Genomic DNA, 16,588 nt, shown 5'->3' with positions numbered 1-16,588 from the left:
TCAGTTTGCCATTATTGATACTTTTTACAGAAACTGTATATGCGATCGTACGAGTTTGTAACCAATACACCACTCAAACTTGATCGGCACAAAGTATACCTCGTCGACGATGTGGCTGTCACAAGGACTGTACCCTTATCGCAGCCATTATCCCCATCAACCGGTGAGCCATTTTTGCACTTTTACAATTACCTTGTCCTTCGAATTGGGTAAAAGGGTTGAACTTTAAACTTCATCATAACTCGAAATACTGTTGGTTTCAATTCGTTCCATAATTTTAGACCTATGAGTTTTGTTTTTCGTTTTATTCGGAACGCAAGAAAACAAAGTATTCGTTAGAATACACACAAAGGTAAGTTCTTTTCTTAAACACTGAAAACGTTGATTTTAGTGTTCAAAGTGCATAACTTTGTAGTTCCATCAAAAATTATTTTGCTTAAAAGCAGTGTTTCGTTGTAGCCTATCTAGCTCACTTGCTCTTTTCAACCTCTTCAACAGCATTCAAGATTGAAATCTCAACGGGATATATTGTGTGTATATGTCTTCTTCCCTTTTCCCACTCATCCCATGTTAAATTTGGCAGAAAGTTATCCCCTTCTCCTGTTATATTCCCAAGAGTCGTGTTGCTCTTGTGTTCTCAATAGGCGTTGTTGTGACAATTTTGGCGGGGTGCCTTTTGCAATAGCAACAGAGCATCAGTTTACTGGGTTTTCTGAGAATAAAGAAAAAGATGAAACGGAGGAAGAGGATCAAATCTGTTGTGGAAATTGTTTAGTCAACTTCTTTGTTGATTGCTGATTCATTTGAATAGAAAACTGAGTGATATTTAAAAACTTTTCTGAATACTTTAAGAGAGATGGGATTGACAGAATGATTTTCTTACAAAACAAGATTAAAATCGTTAGCCTTGAAGTGGATTAAATGCAACTTGAGTGCCAATTGAAAAAAAATCCGCAAACTTCCCATTGAAGAATATATTCACAGTTGTTGTTTAAATCTTGTCCTATCGTTACGTTTAACACATTAATTTTACAAGAAACTTTGATCTGAAGTCGGCAGGGGATGTCAACATTTGCAGTTTGAAAAATTTAATTATTAAATTATTAAAAAATCTGAAGAAAACCACGAGCTTTTGGTAATATTCTTCGCATTCTCCATACATTCTATGAAAAGTTGTTGAAAATAGTAATAACTAATTTCCAGTTCATGAAAGTGATCAACTATTCAGTCTTGTAGTTTATGTTTCATTGAATTTTTGCTTGTTGTCGTTCTTGCGCCACACTTAAAAAATTAACCTTCGAATACGCGCAAAACCTTACTACATGTTATTTGAACATTGGCTTCAGAGAATCTGCTTGTTGTCGTGTTACCGGCATACTTTCAGATAAAACTTTTTTGAATTCTGCGCTGAATCCAGTTTGAGAAATTTCCTTTTTGCACATTTGCTAACATTATTTATTTTTGAAAAAAAAATGAATTGCCGCCAAAAACTATGGTCCCACTTGCACTTCTGCTTAGACATCAGGATCATAAATTACAAATTAAAGTTTTATTCCATAATAATACACAAAACCTAGCAGTTGAAGTTCATTTTGATTTTTGGTGGTTTTTGTTAAACTAAAGTTTGAATATGCTTTTCAAAACATGGGTCTTATCTTTTTTCAAACACCTCAAATCTGATCGAACACTCTTCAACTTTTTATAGCTCTGACTTCCAAAAGAACATTCTGAAAAACAATTCAAAATTCACACAAGTCCCTTTTGCGCGAACTAAGGTTTCATGTGACTATAAATAATGTTCCGTGCAGGAAAAAAATTAATTGAATTGCAAATTCAATTTCCTTGTTTTACATTAGTATATCTATCACTCGATTATAGAGTGGCAGCACATTTTTCAAAATGAGGCAGCGGTTATTTGGGACCAGATTGGGCCGGCAAAGAGATTTATATCCGTTTTCGGGGCAAAGGACGAACAACGAGCAGAACGAGTGCGTTACGTTTTTATTAGTGTTTGCTTAGCACCCGCATCACCCACAAAAGTCCATAAAATTGCGGGTCGTTGTTCCCTGTGGTTCTGTGGTTTTTAGACTTACTGTGACATCTCTCGCTCGCTAGTTTTCCGGGTCAATCAAGACAACTTATGATCCAGGTTATATGAGAATTTGGTGAACATTAGCATCATTGAGGTGAGACTAACACCGCCGTTAGAATTATTCTCTTCTGGGTTGTAAAATCTCCGGTTCACATTTCTCCATCCATTTTCTTATTTATGGTCAATTCACGGTTTTCTATAGATATTTTCATAGGAGGGTCGATGACCATTGGCGACAAAAATAATGACAATTTGATCCGCTGTTTTAACCTCATTTTTTTTGTGAAATGAATTCAATTCAAAGGGTGGTCACCACTACCGCCATCGCAACACTTAACGGATAAGGAGGGCTTCTTTTCGGGAAAAGAAGATTAGGTTGAAGAATCTGAATACCGGTAAATGAAATGAAGAGCGCGTCTTGCTGCTGTCTCCTGATGTGCGTTCAACTTTCGTTTCATTTTCCCGGCCGCGCTGTCCTTGACTTTGCCACCAGTCTCGACGATCAACGCTTTTAGTTTAGTTACGCTCAGTTTTTTCCAACAAATCAAAACATTACAAAATAATAATTTATTTAATCTAGAAATTTTGTTATCAGTGTTCGACTCTCTAAAGTTTTCGATCCAAACAGATATTTCATTAAAAAGATATAAAACACGTCTGTAGAGGTTTCAGTATTAAACTTACAACTCAACGCAAAGATCTATCCGTTTTTGTTCTTTTCTTTATGCCTTCCAACAGCTGAGACTTTCAGATGATGGATGTGCATACCCCCTCTCGACATTGTTTGTTTTCCCCTATTGAGTTTACAGAAAATGGAAAAAAGGCGTGCAACCTCATCCGAGTTTTTGTCTAGAACCCTATAGACTTCAAGTTCGCAATATATTTTTTGAAGTAGTTTCATTGTCTTGCACAAAAATTTGAGGTATCCGCTGAAGATAGACTGGAGAACATGCGACGTCTATCCGTTTTCATCTCACCTTCGTTTCGTTTTTCTTATCGTAATTCCTTGTCGTCATTTTCGCATCTTTTTTTTTGCCACAATTTCCATAGACGATTAATGGGAAATTATTCGGTTGGCTATGGCTTATGCTTGAAAATGTTTGTCATCAAAGTTTTGTAAGATTTTTTTTTACTTTGAGCAAAGAAATTGGCATTTGTCTTCAATTTTTTGGGACTCCAAACTTAAAGGTTATCGAAATGGTTGTTTTCTGTTTTCCAAACATTTAAAACTCAATTGTGGAAATAACTAAAACATTTTTTTTTGTCGTGAAACTAGAAATGTTCAACTTTATTTAATTCCCGAAACGTACTGAAAGAAAAAAAAACAAGAACCGCCCTTTCGCTCAAATTTATATCAGAATCATTTTATACGTTCCAAGCAAGCGATTCGCATATTTTTTTAAAGCCATGTTGTGTTTTTTATGTAGGAATTTTTCAAATTTGTAAAAAATTCAAACTTTTTCTTTCGTTCTCTTCCAAAAAGTTGTATTATTTATTTTTCTTACACATTTTACAATCTTTACAATCGTATCAAAATTTTTGTTCAAAGAATGTGGAAAACTAAATAAGTGTAAGAAGGAAATTCCAGAATTCAGAAAGTCCTACTAGAAAAAATTAAAATGTAATTGTGTACGGTTCGATTTTTTTGTTGAATATTTTTTCAGAGTTATAACTCTTGGTTAAAAAGTTCAAATTCAATTCAGTATTCTAAAGATTTCAGAAACATTTTCTTGTAATTCCAAACTTATGTGCTGAATATAATTGTCATGTTTATGAACATTTATACTTGACATCTGTATCTTCGGTGATTTAGAATAATCAAACTACTCTCTTTGCGACGGAAAAGCCATTACTTCGAAATACTTGACTACTTGAGCGTTGATGGTGCAGCGCCGAAAATTTTTCGTTCAAGTCAGAGGCTGAGGATTTCCGAATTCGTCTCTCACGACAGGAAAACCACATCTTCCGGCACAAAAGTTTTCCATTTTCTCAGTGAATTGATTATTCGCGACTTGTTTTGTCATTTGAAATCAACCCATTACTACACATCTCAAAATTAAACAGGCTTATGCAAAACGCTTCTGTAGCACTTTAAGCGTTTCCATTGCACTATATATTCTTAGAAAAGCGTTGATATTTTTCTTTTGTTTTTCTATATACGTCTTTATAGAGAATTTCAAGCAAATCCTGTGAAGAAAACGCCATGTCTAGCTTTTAATGTTCCCTGCAAAACGAAATCTGCTTTGTGGCGTTGTCTCTGTCGCAACAAAATCAACTTTTCTTTCAGTTTCTCAATTTGTCGTTTGGTTTTTCTACTGACAAAAAACTAGCTAATATTAGTTGTTTTAATTTTTAGAAATTCACACTTTCCAGTTGTGAACTTTGTTTTAAAAATAAAACGGTTAAGATGTACTGATTGTTTTCCAATTACGGCTACTGAGATTATCAAACTTCAAAATATTCGATAATATTTTTTTATTATGTATCTTGAATTTTGTTCTGCACTTTGAACCATTATTTTACGTGAAACATATTATTGATAGAAAGAAGCTGATTCGATTACATGTATCGAACGTTGCTTTTTTGTGTTTTTTTTTTTTTGAAACTCCAAATTGTTAAACAAAGCATAATTTTTTGACAGTTAAACTGTTGTTATAGTAGATTTTTCAATTGTTCAAAATTCAAAAGTTAAATCTGATAAAAAAATAAAACTTTAAGTTGCGTCAAAGAGTTAACCAACATTCTATGTATAAACTTTTCAATTTGATTTAGATGTTTTCATCTCGTTTTATTAATCTTTTTTTAATTTCAGCATCATCCAGTTACAATATGATAGAACGATGCGTAGTAGTTCAACGACAACCAGATGGTTTCGGTCTGACGGTGAACAGCGAGTTTCCAGTTTATGTGCATACTCTGAAACAGGATGGAGCTGCTTACTGTGCGGGTGTTCGTCAAGGAGATCGGATAGTCAAGGTTAGTACCCTTGCCTTTTAGAAATGTCTCACAAGAATGTGCGCACATAAGTAGTTCAACTGAATTGCATTTTACTAAATCGTGTTTAGACACTAGACACCCACGACTTTTCACTCTATTTAGGTCAATGGAATGTCGGTGTCGCCCAATAACCATAAGGAAGTGCTCCAAATGATATCGAGTATGTTGAAAATAAATACAGAAAATCAAAACAAACACTTGAAACTTTAGATGGCCACAACGTTGCATTGACTCTACTTGGAAAACCACCGGACCCCATATCCAATATTTCTTTTCCGAATCAACAAGTTGAGCAAAAAATACATATCGCTGATCCAGTGCTCATCGAGGTATGCATTAGAGGTCACATAATTATAATACAGACAGTTTCTCCATCTTTTAGGCCAGCTCAAAGAGTTGGCGACAACGACGCAACGAATTACTTGGCCAGATGGTAGCTGAAGAAAGACGAAACGTTGAGGTCAGTGTCATTTCCTGCTCTTTCGGTGTTTTCGCAAACAGCGGTCCTTGTAATCCACTTGTATCCCTTTTTGTGTTTCACTATCCGGGAACATTGCGGATTGTAAGAGTTCAAAGAACCTCAATGAACAAAGACAAATTGTACCAATGGTCGGGTTCTGACGTCCTTTGAGCAATTCAGAAAATATATTGGTTTCGGTGTAGGCCACCAATTTTTTCCTTATTCCCAAGCCCGTTCTTTTGGCTTTCCTGTCCGTTTTCCCGATGGACCTTCAGAGAAGTTGTTTCTGGGTTCCGAAGTCTATTAATAATCGGGTTTGCATAGATCGGATTTGTTAGTTTCTGATTATAATTTTTTGTGACTGATTCTTTAAAGAAAACTTAATCTTGCGTTTATTGGCTTTCGTAGAAAATCTTGTAAAATTTTCGGATCTTTTCACCAAAAAGTGAGCAGAAAATACATATGGTCTGCTAGTTTTTGCTGCTCTGCTCTTTTTTTACGATTTTTCCTTGTATATTTTAAACATTGAAAAGTTTCGAATATTAAAAAATTGATCTCAAATTTATGTATTTTAATTACCAATCTCTTGATAGTTTGTTTGTAAAACAGTCAAGTCAATTAAATAAAATTCATCTGAAACTTTCAAGCTCAAAAAGTTGCCGTTTATTTTGCTTCCATTTTCATATTGATCTTGATAAAAAAAGAAGAGAGTAGAAGAACACTTTTAGTTAATGCTATGAATACTACAATAAATGACAAATAATAAATTTTTCAAGTTCATCATATCATAATGCCCAAAACAATCGAAGATTCTTATTGATTAGCATGTTTTCTTCCAATTTTTCAATTTAAACCTTTAAAAAGTATTAAAAAAGTATTCTTTAAAAAATAAAAGTGAGGAACCTGATTTGACCCAAACTTTTTGTTGATTTCATCACGAAGTCCCTTTTTTATTCTATTTTATTTTTATTCTATTTATTCTATTCTATGGAAAACGCGACCCACTATTACCAGAACCACCGATTTTTGACAAGTTTTCCGAATAAACATGCAACGATTTCTTTTTTGACGACGACGACGACGAGGACGCAAGGGATATCTGTTGCTTTCTTTCCCTCCCATTTGAGCTTCTTCTCATCCTTCTTCTTCTCCTTCCCCTTCTTAGAAACTGCACATCGTTTTGTAGCCTTTGTGTGCGTTGTCGAATTTCTCCCAATCACAGAGTTTTGTCACTTGTCCCCACCCTTATTCAATGATTCCAAAGCGCTGGGGGTTATCCAATTGCAACCGCCTGTTGTCAACATCCTTCTAGTCCAGACCCGCATTTGCTCTTTTTATATATACATCTCTTCTTTTGCCGCCCAATGGTTTTTTTTTTGGGACGCAGTCCTTAGACAGATCTACACTCCAAAAAGTGGAAATACTACGCTGGGCCAATGCCCTATGAGCATATAAAGATGAATTCATAATTGTTAGAAAAAGCCATGCGGGGCTCCTCTTCTGTCACACTTATTCATTCTATTTCCGCTTTTTGTCTTCCCTCAATCTTGTTTTTGGCACCATGGTCCGAGACAACCAAATGTTTATAATTTTCTCATCAAAAATACACTCCTAGACTCTCAAAGGCTGCCAAAAGTGTTCCATTTATGTTATTCCGCCTTGCTTAAAAAAATGTTTTTAGCGATTCGGTTTTTATGAAATTTACTTTTTGAGAAAAATTAAAGCATGATATTTTATACTTTTCACTTGGCTTCACATTTTCAATTCCTAATTTTCAGGGTCTACGAGAGTCATCTCAAAATGGCGAAAAAATTGACAGAGCTTTAAAACGAATTGTTTCATTGCAGTCACAACTGAAACAATTAAAACCAGAATCAATTATCTCGGATAGTCAGAAAAGTTTGGTGAGTCACAAATTTTTTTTGTCTTACATTTAGAGTGTTATGTTTAAGTATACAAGTAGTATAAGGCTGTAGATTTTTCGAGATAAACTTAAATATGCCGAATGACTGTTTCAACTTGAGAACCTGAAGAAATTAATCATGCTAAATATGTTAAAAATTTGAATTCCTGCGTGAAGTCAATTGTGCGGTAATTTGAAAATCATTTACTTCCATTCACTTTAGCCTCTTTTGAGCAGCTCTTTCTACTCTTTCTTTAAATGTTATGTAAATCAATTCGGTATATCGTATTTTATCTATTAGTATTGCACCCCTAAGAGCCACTCAAAAATTATTCTTGCAGTCTCTTTTAGTATTGCATTTTCTAATAGTCTTCTGATACTCTAATAGTCTGGTTTTGACAGACCAACACTGCTACTCGGGAAAGTCAGAAATGTTTCATTTTTTGGGTGTATCAAATTTAAAATCGTTCAAATAATTGATACCAAATTGAAAAGTATTATCATAGCTTAAACGGTATAAACAAAAATATTATAGAAATAATGGTCAGTTTTCCAAAATTATGGGGTATCCGACAAATATGTAGTTTTGCAGCTTTTAATAGCATTGCAGTCTTAATTACTTTTGCACTGCTACGGACCAGATTCAAATTAGTCTGACATGCAAGACTAATAGAGGAAATACGGTATACATTCTTATAGTTTTTTTCAAATTCCATATGAAATGCTTCAAAAAGTAGCCAGATGTAGTAAATCTAAGGGTCCTCCCAACTACTAGTATGTGTAATTGCTCCAGTTTGTCATCCATAACTTTCACTTTCACTTAGAGTTATATCTTCTGAATGCATTATATTTTGATTGATGTTTTTGATTATTTCTCCAAATTCTACTAATATTTCAGACAAATCTAAACATGGACATTGATAGTGACGAAGAGGAAAATGACGTTGTCTATTTGGTATATTTATTTGGTCATTTAATTTTAATACTTAACTATCGATATTGTAGCCTGAATCACAAGGAGGCCCATTTTCTAATTTGGCGGAGCTCAAAACCCATCCAGCACATTTGGCGGTGTTCATAAATTATCTTTTACTACACGGAAATCCAAGTAGTTTGGTAAGCGTTCAGCAAAACCCGTGTTATCTATTTTCACTTGTTTTCAGTTTTTCTATCTAATCACCGATGCATATCAGTCCGCATACGGCACCGCCAAAGAATTCCGACGTTGGGCGTTCGAAATATTCTCCACATTCATCATTCCTAATTCCCCAATGTGTATTCCCAACTCGAACCAAAGCGTCATTCAGCCGATTGACAAGGTTTTTTTGTGATATTTCGTGAGAATAGGGATATAACAGAGGTTATCTTACAGATTATGTGCATGACAGCTGAGCATATTGGAGACAGTGATACTGACACATTAAAACGAATATTTGTGCCAGGACGACAAAGAGCTGTAACCGACATCAATATGTATCTGAATGACTTTCGACAGAAAAAGCAACTCGGTGGGCAGGTGTCTGAATCGACGAATCAACTGACGCATATGGTTCGAGGTGACATGACAATGGAGCACAGGGTTTGTCGGCTCATTGACAGGTGAAATTCTAAATTGAAATTTATCGATTTAAGGTTGGAGAGCAGATGCTGTTCCGTTGTCTCGAGCAATGCAGTAATTCGACGGACTTCGACTCTTGTGAAATTCGTACGCAGTCAATAATTTCTAGTCTTGCGACAGTTATCAAGGTACGATAACCAGTTTATTTTTAAAACTGGAGTCCGCCGGCGCACTACAGCATATTCCAACTGCTTCTCTTATTAAGATCGTATTGGGAAAGACATCGTCGTCGTCTAACGAGAAAATGCTTGACAAGTTTCCGCAGTTCATGGCACGCGACAAGCCACCCGGAAAGAGTCGCAAGTTGCCGGCAAACATCAAAAATCGCATTCAAGTCAAAGGGCATAGCTTTTCAATCAACTCGGTGAACACGGTTCACTATTGTTATCAATGTAGGGATGCTATCTGGGGAATGCAACCATGGATCTATTTTTGTAGCAGTAAGTTTGTTTACGATTACAGAAACATAAAACATTTTAAGTGTTAAGGTTCAGTAAAGAAAACATTATTTTCAATGGAAGTAAGAATTAACTGGTAACTGCTAAAAAGCTGCAGCTTATTTTTAGATATTTTAAACGATATCCATTTTCTCATGTTGCTCTTCAAATTTTTATAAAGATTAGACAACTGTAATTGAATCTTAAAAACAACGGCAACGACGTAACCCGCCGAATCTCAATCAATCAAAAAAGCTAGATGTAAGATTCTGCTTCGAAAAAACTAACCAGTTAACCTTTCTGAAAATAGGCTTAAACATTTTTGCAGTCTAATAAAAAAAAAGTTTCGTTCTGTTTTTTGTTTAAATATTCTTGCTAAAAAATAACTGAATAGAACACACTCAGGAAAAAAAAACTTACAAGTTCAAATGTATTACTTTCAATGAAAATTCTGTCATTTTTTTAAACTCAACACCTCAATACTTCTAAAAAATTAAGCAAAAAAATTCAATAGGTTTTTGTATGTAGAACATAATTGTAATTTTTTAGATTGTGATGTTAAAGTTCATCCTCACTGCACATCAGCACTTACGGATGCTTGTTACCCGGTAACTCAATCTAAACAAAAATCTAAGGTTTGCTGCTCCATAACCAATATTAACTGAAAAATTATGTTTTGTTTTTGAAGTCTCGTCTATCTGGTTTAATTGGCCGTTCCGATGCTAACGACGATGAAGACTCGGGAAGCAATGCACGGCACGAGCAGCCTAATGTGAAATCCACTAGCTCGGACAGCGGAATTGGCGGTGAACATAACATGGATCGTGGCTTGGTATCCAGATCGCATAGCATGAGATATCGCGTTGTTAGTTCATTTAAAAAAAACTTAAATATTCAAACTTTTTTGTTCAGGCAACTCTCCCACAATCTCTATCTGAAGATAAAGTTTCGATTCCAAGTTCAAAACGAGATAGGTCGGTCACACCTAGTTGGCAACGATCAACGGGATATGATTTGACGCCGGCTGATGAAATAGACGAAAGTGATATTGGTGACAGAAAATCGAAATATCTTGAAAGAAGGTAAGAAAATATATTTCTGATTAGAAATTTATCTTTAATGTATGATTGGCAACTGTAGAATTTTTTTTTTAATAACAAAAATTCTCAGAATTTTGGATGTGAAAATTATGTATAGCATTATGACTAGCACGAAATAAGTAGAAATAAAATTGTCCAACAATTACTGAAAACGTGACAATATAAAAATATCGTTTCCGTTATTGAGATATGACGCGTTTTTTACGGTTTTGAATGTTTGGAGTCAAATGGAACTATCCTAAATTTCAATTGACCATGACTTTGTTTTCGAGTTGATGTTAAATTTGAATAACATATAGAACTGGTATTGAAATCTTTTGGAGACTTTCTTTCTCTAGTCAGACAGAATTACCACTGGATTTTCACCAAATTAAATGTTATTAATTTTCTTACTTTTAGATCTTTGGAAAGCTCGAGTAGAATGGCCATTGATCTACAAAGTGTCAGTGCAGCTTCTAGTTGTTCACATCATAGTGGTTCCGTTGCTATGGATGACGATGTAGGTTTTAGTCTAAAACAACTTTCAAGATATATGGTTACAGATATGTGTTCGACGAACCACAACTCTTCAATTCTCTAGATTTATGGATGGCGATAGCGATTTTGAAATTGAAACCGAGGCAACGCCGTTAGAACAACTGATTGGATGGGATGTTATTAGGCATCTGAAACCTAAAGAGAAAAAGCGTCAGGAAGTGATAAATGGCAAGTTGTTGATCGAAGTGTTGATGTTTGACATTTAATTTTCAGAATTATTTCACACGGAGCGGACTCACGTTAGGAATCTCAAAATATTATATCATGTATTTTATAAGCCTATTGTCACCAGCAAAATTGTAACTGAAGAACTTGCAAATCTGTTATTTGCCAATCTAGAAGAGCTCTTGAATTTGCACAAAAGCATGTCTGATGCTATGAGAGCAGAAGTTGAAAAGGTAAGTTTTTGTATACTTAAGAGCATATGTGAGCTTTCAAAATTTTAGTGGAGATCAGCACCGCCTCGTGTGAATGGAGGAATTTATGGGGACATTGGTGTGCTGATGGAGAGCATGTTTGATGGTGAAGCAGCCGAAAACCTGATGCGAGTTACGGCAACGTTCTGTCAACACCAACAACACGCGCTCGAGTTTCTCAGAACACGGTGTAAACGAGAAAAAGACGACGCTTTTGTGAGGTTTCTAGCCGAGGCAGAATCGAATCCCGTTTGTCGTAAGCTACAGCTCAAAGACATGATTCCCGTGGAAATGCAAAGGCTTGTCAAATATCCTTTATTGCTGGAAACCATTGCAAAGTATACAACCGAGCCCAGTGAGGTGAGCATTTAAATAAAATGCTGGTTTCTGACTGAAATCTTTTTAATAACTGCACTGAACATCAAAACGTCGTTTACTTGTATTTCCACAATACATTTTATTATTTAGGAACAAAATTGTTTACTCCGAACGGTAGCATCAGCGAAACGTATTCTAAGTGCTGTGAATACTGCCAAACGAAATGCTGAAAACTTGAGACGTCTTGAAGAGCTGCAAAAACGAACAGACACGTCGCCGTTTGACAAAGAGTTTGTCGGGCATGACTATACGAACTTGAATTTAACCAAGTGGGTCCCTAAATTTTTCAATTCTTTTCATCTTCGTGTCTTTCAGATTTCGGCTTGTGCACGATGGTCCTTTAACATGTCGGTTTAACAGAGGAAAGATGATAGAATTGCATGTTGTTCTTCTTGAGAATATGCTAGTATTGTTCACAAAGAACAGCGATGGGAACAAACTAGTGCTTAAGGTTTGTTTATACGAGATGCTTGAATTAAACAAGCCAGATTGTTTAGGCATTGGAACCCTCAAAGGAGACCAGATGGTCACCGATTCTTCCATTAGCTCCTCTGATTGCTAAAGAAAAAGCCAATGACAAGCGTGCATTTTTCTTAATTTTTAATAGTCAGTATGGTGCGCAAATTTATGAACTGGTAGCGGGAACGGCGACAGAACGAAAAACGTAAGTTTCCTCTCAACGATAGAATCGAATTAGGAAATTCAAAATTTCAGATGGTTTAAACTAATGGGTGACCAGATAATGAGTGAGAAAAAGAACCAAGCTGCCGGTATCGATCATAACTTTGATGTGAGTGCGCAAACTACGCTGGATTCTGATGGTGTGGCCAAAGTAAATGTCGTTACACATCCAAGATTGGTGAATGCAAATGAAATTACAATTCAACAACCGACCATTTTGGAGCATGCACAGCCCGTATTAACTCCTGCGGAAAAATTAAAACGAAGCGATGAGATCATCATTCAAACACTTATCACTAAACAGACAATACTGGCTCAATTCTTGTCAAACGATGACTCGGTAAGTATGCTCACATGGAGCCATATGTTGATTGCTTTCTGTCACTAATACTTTTAGAAATTCATAAACTGAATTTTATTTATATCAAACCTGTTTTGCTGGCACGCTAAAACATGTACAGGTTATATATTCATTTATTGAGAAAAAAAATGTTGCTGGTTTAATTCATTATTTGCAAATACAATTTCAGAAAGGAAACACGGAAGAACTCGAAAAAATCACTGAAGTGCTTGGAGGTCTTGCAGTTGTTGACTTGAAACAACGAGATGGAAAGGAACTTGCAATGTCTGCAATAGTTCATGGAAATCGGCTATTGGATAGTATCAACCAAAGTCTTAACATTCGAAAAGAAATGGGAGAAAATGGATTAGATATCTATATTCTTAATAACCAAGAGCCTAATGTGCCGTCAGTTCCGTCTTATAAAGTGAGTAGAGTTCAGTTTTCGACTAGAATTTCCTATTTTTCTATTTCAGCTGACTGCTATCGCCGCACCATTAATGAATCATCTGAAAGCACTAATGCAGGTGATTCAGGACCAACAAAATGAACTTAATCTTGTCAAGCAGCAGCTTTACCACTACAAGGTACATTTGATTTGTCTCTAGCATATGTTACTAAATTTAAAAATTTAGAAACTCGCATCTGATGTGGATACTCGCGACAGATCTGTTAGCGAAGAGACTCTTACTGATTTGGGAGAAGATCGAAAAATGGTTCCGAAACGACCAAGACTACCTTCAATTCAACCAATGACATAGCATCACATTTTTGTTAAAACATCAATATTTTAACTTTTTACAAGCCATCCCCGTCTGTTTTATAAATTATAATTTATGAGTGATTGCTATCAAACATCAATTGATATAATAACAGTTAATCTGTCACCAAATTTATAATTTCAAACTCTCGCCTCATAAAAATCTCCTTTTACAAAATTTGTATTTTGCATTGACACTTCAACCTTTTTTTGTCGTTCATGTATGTTTTAATTTACCCGCGTTTCACGGATACTTGTGTTTTTCATTGCTATGCTGGAAGAATGAAAAATGTGTTTCTTTCTCGAATAAATATTCAACAATTAATAATAGAAAAAAATTAAAAATTTTTAAAAGTGAATCTTCAAGGAGAAACTCGTATCCTACCCAAGACAGTAAAATTGAATAAAATAGGATGGACAAAAGGTGAATGGAAAAACTTTAAACTAAAAATAATGCAACATGAATTTCAATCGGTTTTTTTGTTTTGATTCCCCGGTTCAATTTTGCGTGTTTTGTAGATCATCTCTGTGGTAGTCCATGAACTATAAAATGCTGGGATAATGAAGACAACTGCCAGAATAACGCCACCTGCAAAAGACAGTTGAATAAAGTGTAATATAGACAGTGAATGAATAAAACCATCCTTTTTATAGCACTGTCGGCCGACTTTTTGATATTCTAATAAGAACAAATAATTACCAACCACTTTTTTGTGTTTTTTGTACGAAAATTCTCGGTGAAACTAAGGATTTTTGTGCTCAACATTAAAAAAAAACTAAATTTTCTTTAGATATTTATATTAAACGTTAAAAAATCAAAAGTTGCAAAAATACGTCAAAACTTATTAGCCGACCTTATAGATTTCTAGGGAAATCTGATTTATCTGAAATTCCATAACAAACTAACCAAGGACATCAGTTGGAAAATGCCAATTATCGGTAACCCTTGTAACTGCGCAAAAAACAGTCCAAAGTGCGTACGAGGGGACGAGAATATTCCGAATGGTGATGATCTCCTTGATCCCAGTATTTTCAGCCATTCTAAAAGAACTAATTTGATGATGATGAAATAGATGTTTCTCTAACCTTCTCAAGTAGATATAAACAAAAAGAAACACATGGAAAGCAGCAGCTGTATGTCCAGACGGGAATGATGTACGGGCAGTACGGATCTTGCGAGGATTTGGGTTGGTGCATACAAGATCGCTTGCTGAAAATAGAATTGTTGATTGATTTAAATATAAAGGGACTATGAACAATGGTAATTTTTTAATTAAATTATTAATGGAGAAATTGATGCGCCGAAAAAAAGAAAGAAATTGAGTTCCTTACACGTATTTACATACTAATATTAACAAAAAGCCAAATACGTTTTATGAACACTGGGAAATTTTTTGGTAAACAGTTGATTTGGATCTGGTAACCAATAAACAAACAATTTTTGGTTGATAACAAAAAAAATATAGCTAGATCCCTCTAAAACGGAAATTTCTGCTCAAATCATCTGCGAGACAATGGAAAATTCAGTCTCATTGATTTGAAATTTATTTTTCACACTCTAAATCAGAAAATTTTCGCGTTTTTTTCAGTTATTTCAGCACATCCACTACTCCTTCTCTAAAGATTCAACATTGTAAATTTGTATAATTGGAAAACCAAAAAAGTTAGAACTAGTCAGTCAGATTACTTCTATATAACTCACAATCAATAAAGCTTTGCTTGTCAGTACAATCGACTTTCGACCAATCTGGTTTGCAGACACTGAAAAAGTGTGGCCGAAGACGTCCAACACTGAAATTCCAGTTATTTATTTATTTTATTGTTGAAAAACTTACTAGCACTTGAGAAATTCCATTGCAAATGTGCATGCTGCATACATCAGAAGGTATTTCAAATAAGTGATAGTAGTAGCTGAGAAGAATTTGGCAAGTCGGTTGGAACCCTGGAAAATGAATTTATCAGTTTAATGTTTCAAAATTGTATAAATACCTTTGACTTGAAGTGAAGAATTGCCTCTACTAAAGCAACAATCAGGAACGGAGATCCGAGAGTTATAACAAGAAGATGCTGAAAATTACACAATATTTGGAAATTAATTTTAACCTTAATACACTTCTCAATAATCGTTGCAACATTATCGTCAGCTTAATATTTTGTTTTTTCGAGTATTCAAACGAGTTTAATAAATCATTAGTTTTAAACGTTTTCATAACAACTGTACGAAATAAACATCATTTATTATTTTATAAATGGTAATTTATTCCATTTCACCGCCCTGGCAGCATTCATCATCAATTTTTGGTTCCGCTTTAACAAACTTCATTATTTCTTTCTCCATATAAAAGTGATCGATCATAGAAATATCTTCACTGGTACTGTATCAAGTCACTTTTATGATTATTGAAAATTATTATCTTGAGAATATAAACAAAAGTTTTATGTTCAAATTTGGGATTTAATTTTTTACAAATGACGTCGTCAACTTTCATTTGAATGTGACTTACTTTAAGTCCGACTGTATTTTCTTTGAACGGCTGCTGAATAGAGATATCTCCGCATGGCATGGCTCTTTCGTAGGGATTGATACCTGATCTGAAACAATAATTGTTGTTTTGTTTTTCTTTGTTCAAAGTAATCGTACCCAGAAAACCAGAGAAACAATGAACAACTGATACCGAGCACAATAACAATATCCAATGCCATGTAAATTCCTCCCTGCAGTACAAATTTCTATTAATACTAACAAAACATTTTGATATACCTTCACAATTGCAGTTTTCCTATCAATTTCTTCTTCTTCCTCCTTGAAACGAAGCAATCTACCACTAAAAGTTGTTCTTCGAAGCGCTCGTTCTGACATTTCTATTCT

At 34.8% G+C, this 16,588-nt stretch overlaps 2 protein-coding genes and 4 non-coding genes across 6 annotated transcripts; 3 read left to right on the top strand and 3 right to left on the bottom strand.

Annotated features, from left to right (window-relative positions):
* The first annotated feature begins 28 nt into the window (after positions 1-28).
* Positions 29-14,064, top strand: rhgf-1 (Guanine nucleotide exchange factor). The gene is made up of 26 exons (NM_077390.10): positions 29-163; positions 4,905-5,068; positions 5,192-5,249; positions 5,300-5,418; positions 5,472-5,549; positions 7,328-7,453; positions 8,351-8,407; positions 8,458-8,568; positions 8,616-8,771; positions 8,825-9,031; positions 9,085-9,198; positions 9,276-9,510; positions 10,057-10,142; positions 10,196-10,372; positions 10,420-10,589; positions 11,007-11,106; positions 11,150-11,312; positions 11,358-11,542; positions 11,591-11,920; positions 12,029-12,207; positions 12,254-12,389; positions 12,436-12,602; positions 12,653-12,959; positions 13,150-13,386; positions 13,436-13,546; positions 13,595-14,064. The coding sequence occupies exons 1-26, from the start codon at positions 40-42 to the stop codon at positions 13,718-13,720; spliced, it is 4,023 nt and encodes a 1,340-aa protein (NP_509791.4). The 5' UTR covers positions 29-39; the 3' UTR covers positions 13,721-14,064.
* T01C1.11 lies at positions 483-609 on the bottom strand. Its single transcript, NR_072026.1, has one exon. It is a non-coding gene; the product is annotated as an Unclassified non-coding RNA T01C1.11 (non-coding RNA).
* Positions 3,015-3,140, top strand: F13E6.9. Its single transcript, NR_072025.1, has one exon. It is a non-coding gene; the product is annotated as an Unclassified non-coding RNA F13E6.9 (non-coding RNA).
* F13E6.8 lies at positions 6,750-6,881 on the bottom strand. Its single transcript, NR_072024.1, has one exon. It is a non-coding gene; the product is annotated as an Unclassified non-coding RNA F13E6.8 (non-coding RNA).
* Positions 13,098-13,118, top strand: 21ur-13260. Its single transcript, NR_072023.1, has one exon.
* Positions 14,004-16,586, bottom strand: plpp-1.3 (Phosphatidic acid phosphatase type 2/haloperoxidase domain-containing protein). Its single transcript, NM_077389.4, has 9 exons — positions 16,481-16,586; positions 16,361-16,434; positions 16,224-16,311; positions 15,709-15,786; positions 15,555-15,661; positions 15,422-15,510; positions 14,806-14,929; positions 14,627-14,760; positions 14,004-14,308 (listed from the first exon to the last, which is right to left on the bottom strand). The coding sequence occupies exons 1-9, from the start codon at positions 16,577-16,579 to the stop codon at positions 14,187-14,189; spliced, it is 915 nt and encodes a 304-aa protein (NP_509790.2). The 5' UTR covers positions 16,580-16,586; the 3' UTR covers positions 14,004-14,186.
* Between the last annotated feature and the right edge of the window lie 2 nt (positions 16,587-16,588).

This window comes from Caenorhabditis elegans, chromosome X (assembly GCF_000002985.6).
Source record: "Caenorhabditis elegans chromosome X".
In the NCBI taxonomy this organism is placed as follows: Eukaryota; Metazoa; Nematoda; class Chromadorea; order Rhabditida; family Rhabditidae; genus Caenorhabditis; species Caenorhabditis elegans.
Note: the sequence above shows the minus strand (reverse complement) of the source record. Positions and strands in the feature narration are given on the sequence as shown.

Excerpts from the sequence above, each read along its gene's own strand:
- rhgf-1 (NM_077390.10), top strand. The coding sequence starts at position 40 with ATGCGATCGTACGAGTTTGTAACCAATACACCACTCAAACTTGATCGG. Across the intron at positions 5,419-5,471 it reads CTGATCCAGTGCTCATCGAG|GCCAGCTCAAAGAGTTGGCG; the intron begins GTATGCATTAGA and ends TCCATCTTTTAG. Across the intron at positions 9,199-9,275 it reads GTCTTGCGACAGTTATCAAG|ATCGTATTGGGAAAGACATC; the intron begins GTACGATAACCA and ends TCTCTTATTAAG.
- plpp-1.3 (NM_077389.4), bottom strand. The coding sequence starts at position 16,579 with ATGTCAGAACGAGCGCTTCGAAGAACAACTTTTAGTGGTAGATTGCTT. Across the intron at positions 14,761-14,805 it reads GTTTATATCTACTTGAGAAG|AATGGCTGAAAATACTGGGA; the intron begins GTTAGAGAAACA and ends TAGTTCTTTTAG. Across the intron at positions 14,309-14,626 it reads TTTTCCAACTGATGTCCTTG|GTGGCGTTATTCTGGCAGTT; the intron begins GTTAGTTTGTTA and ends TGTCTTTTGCAG.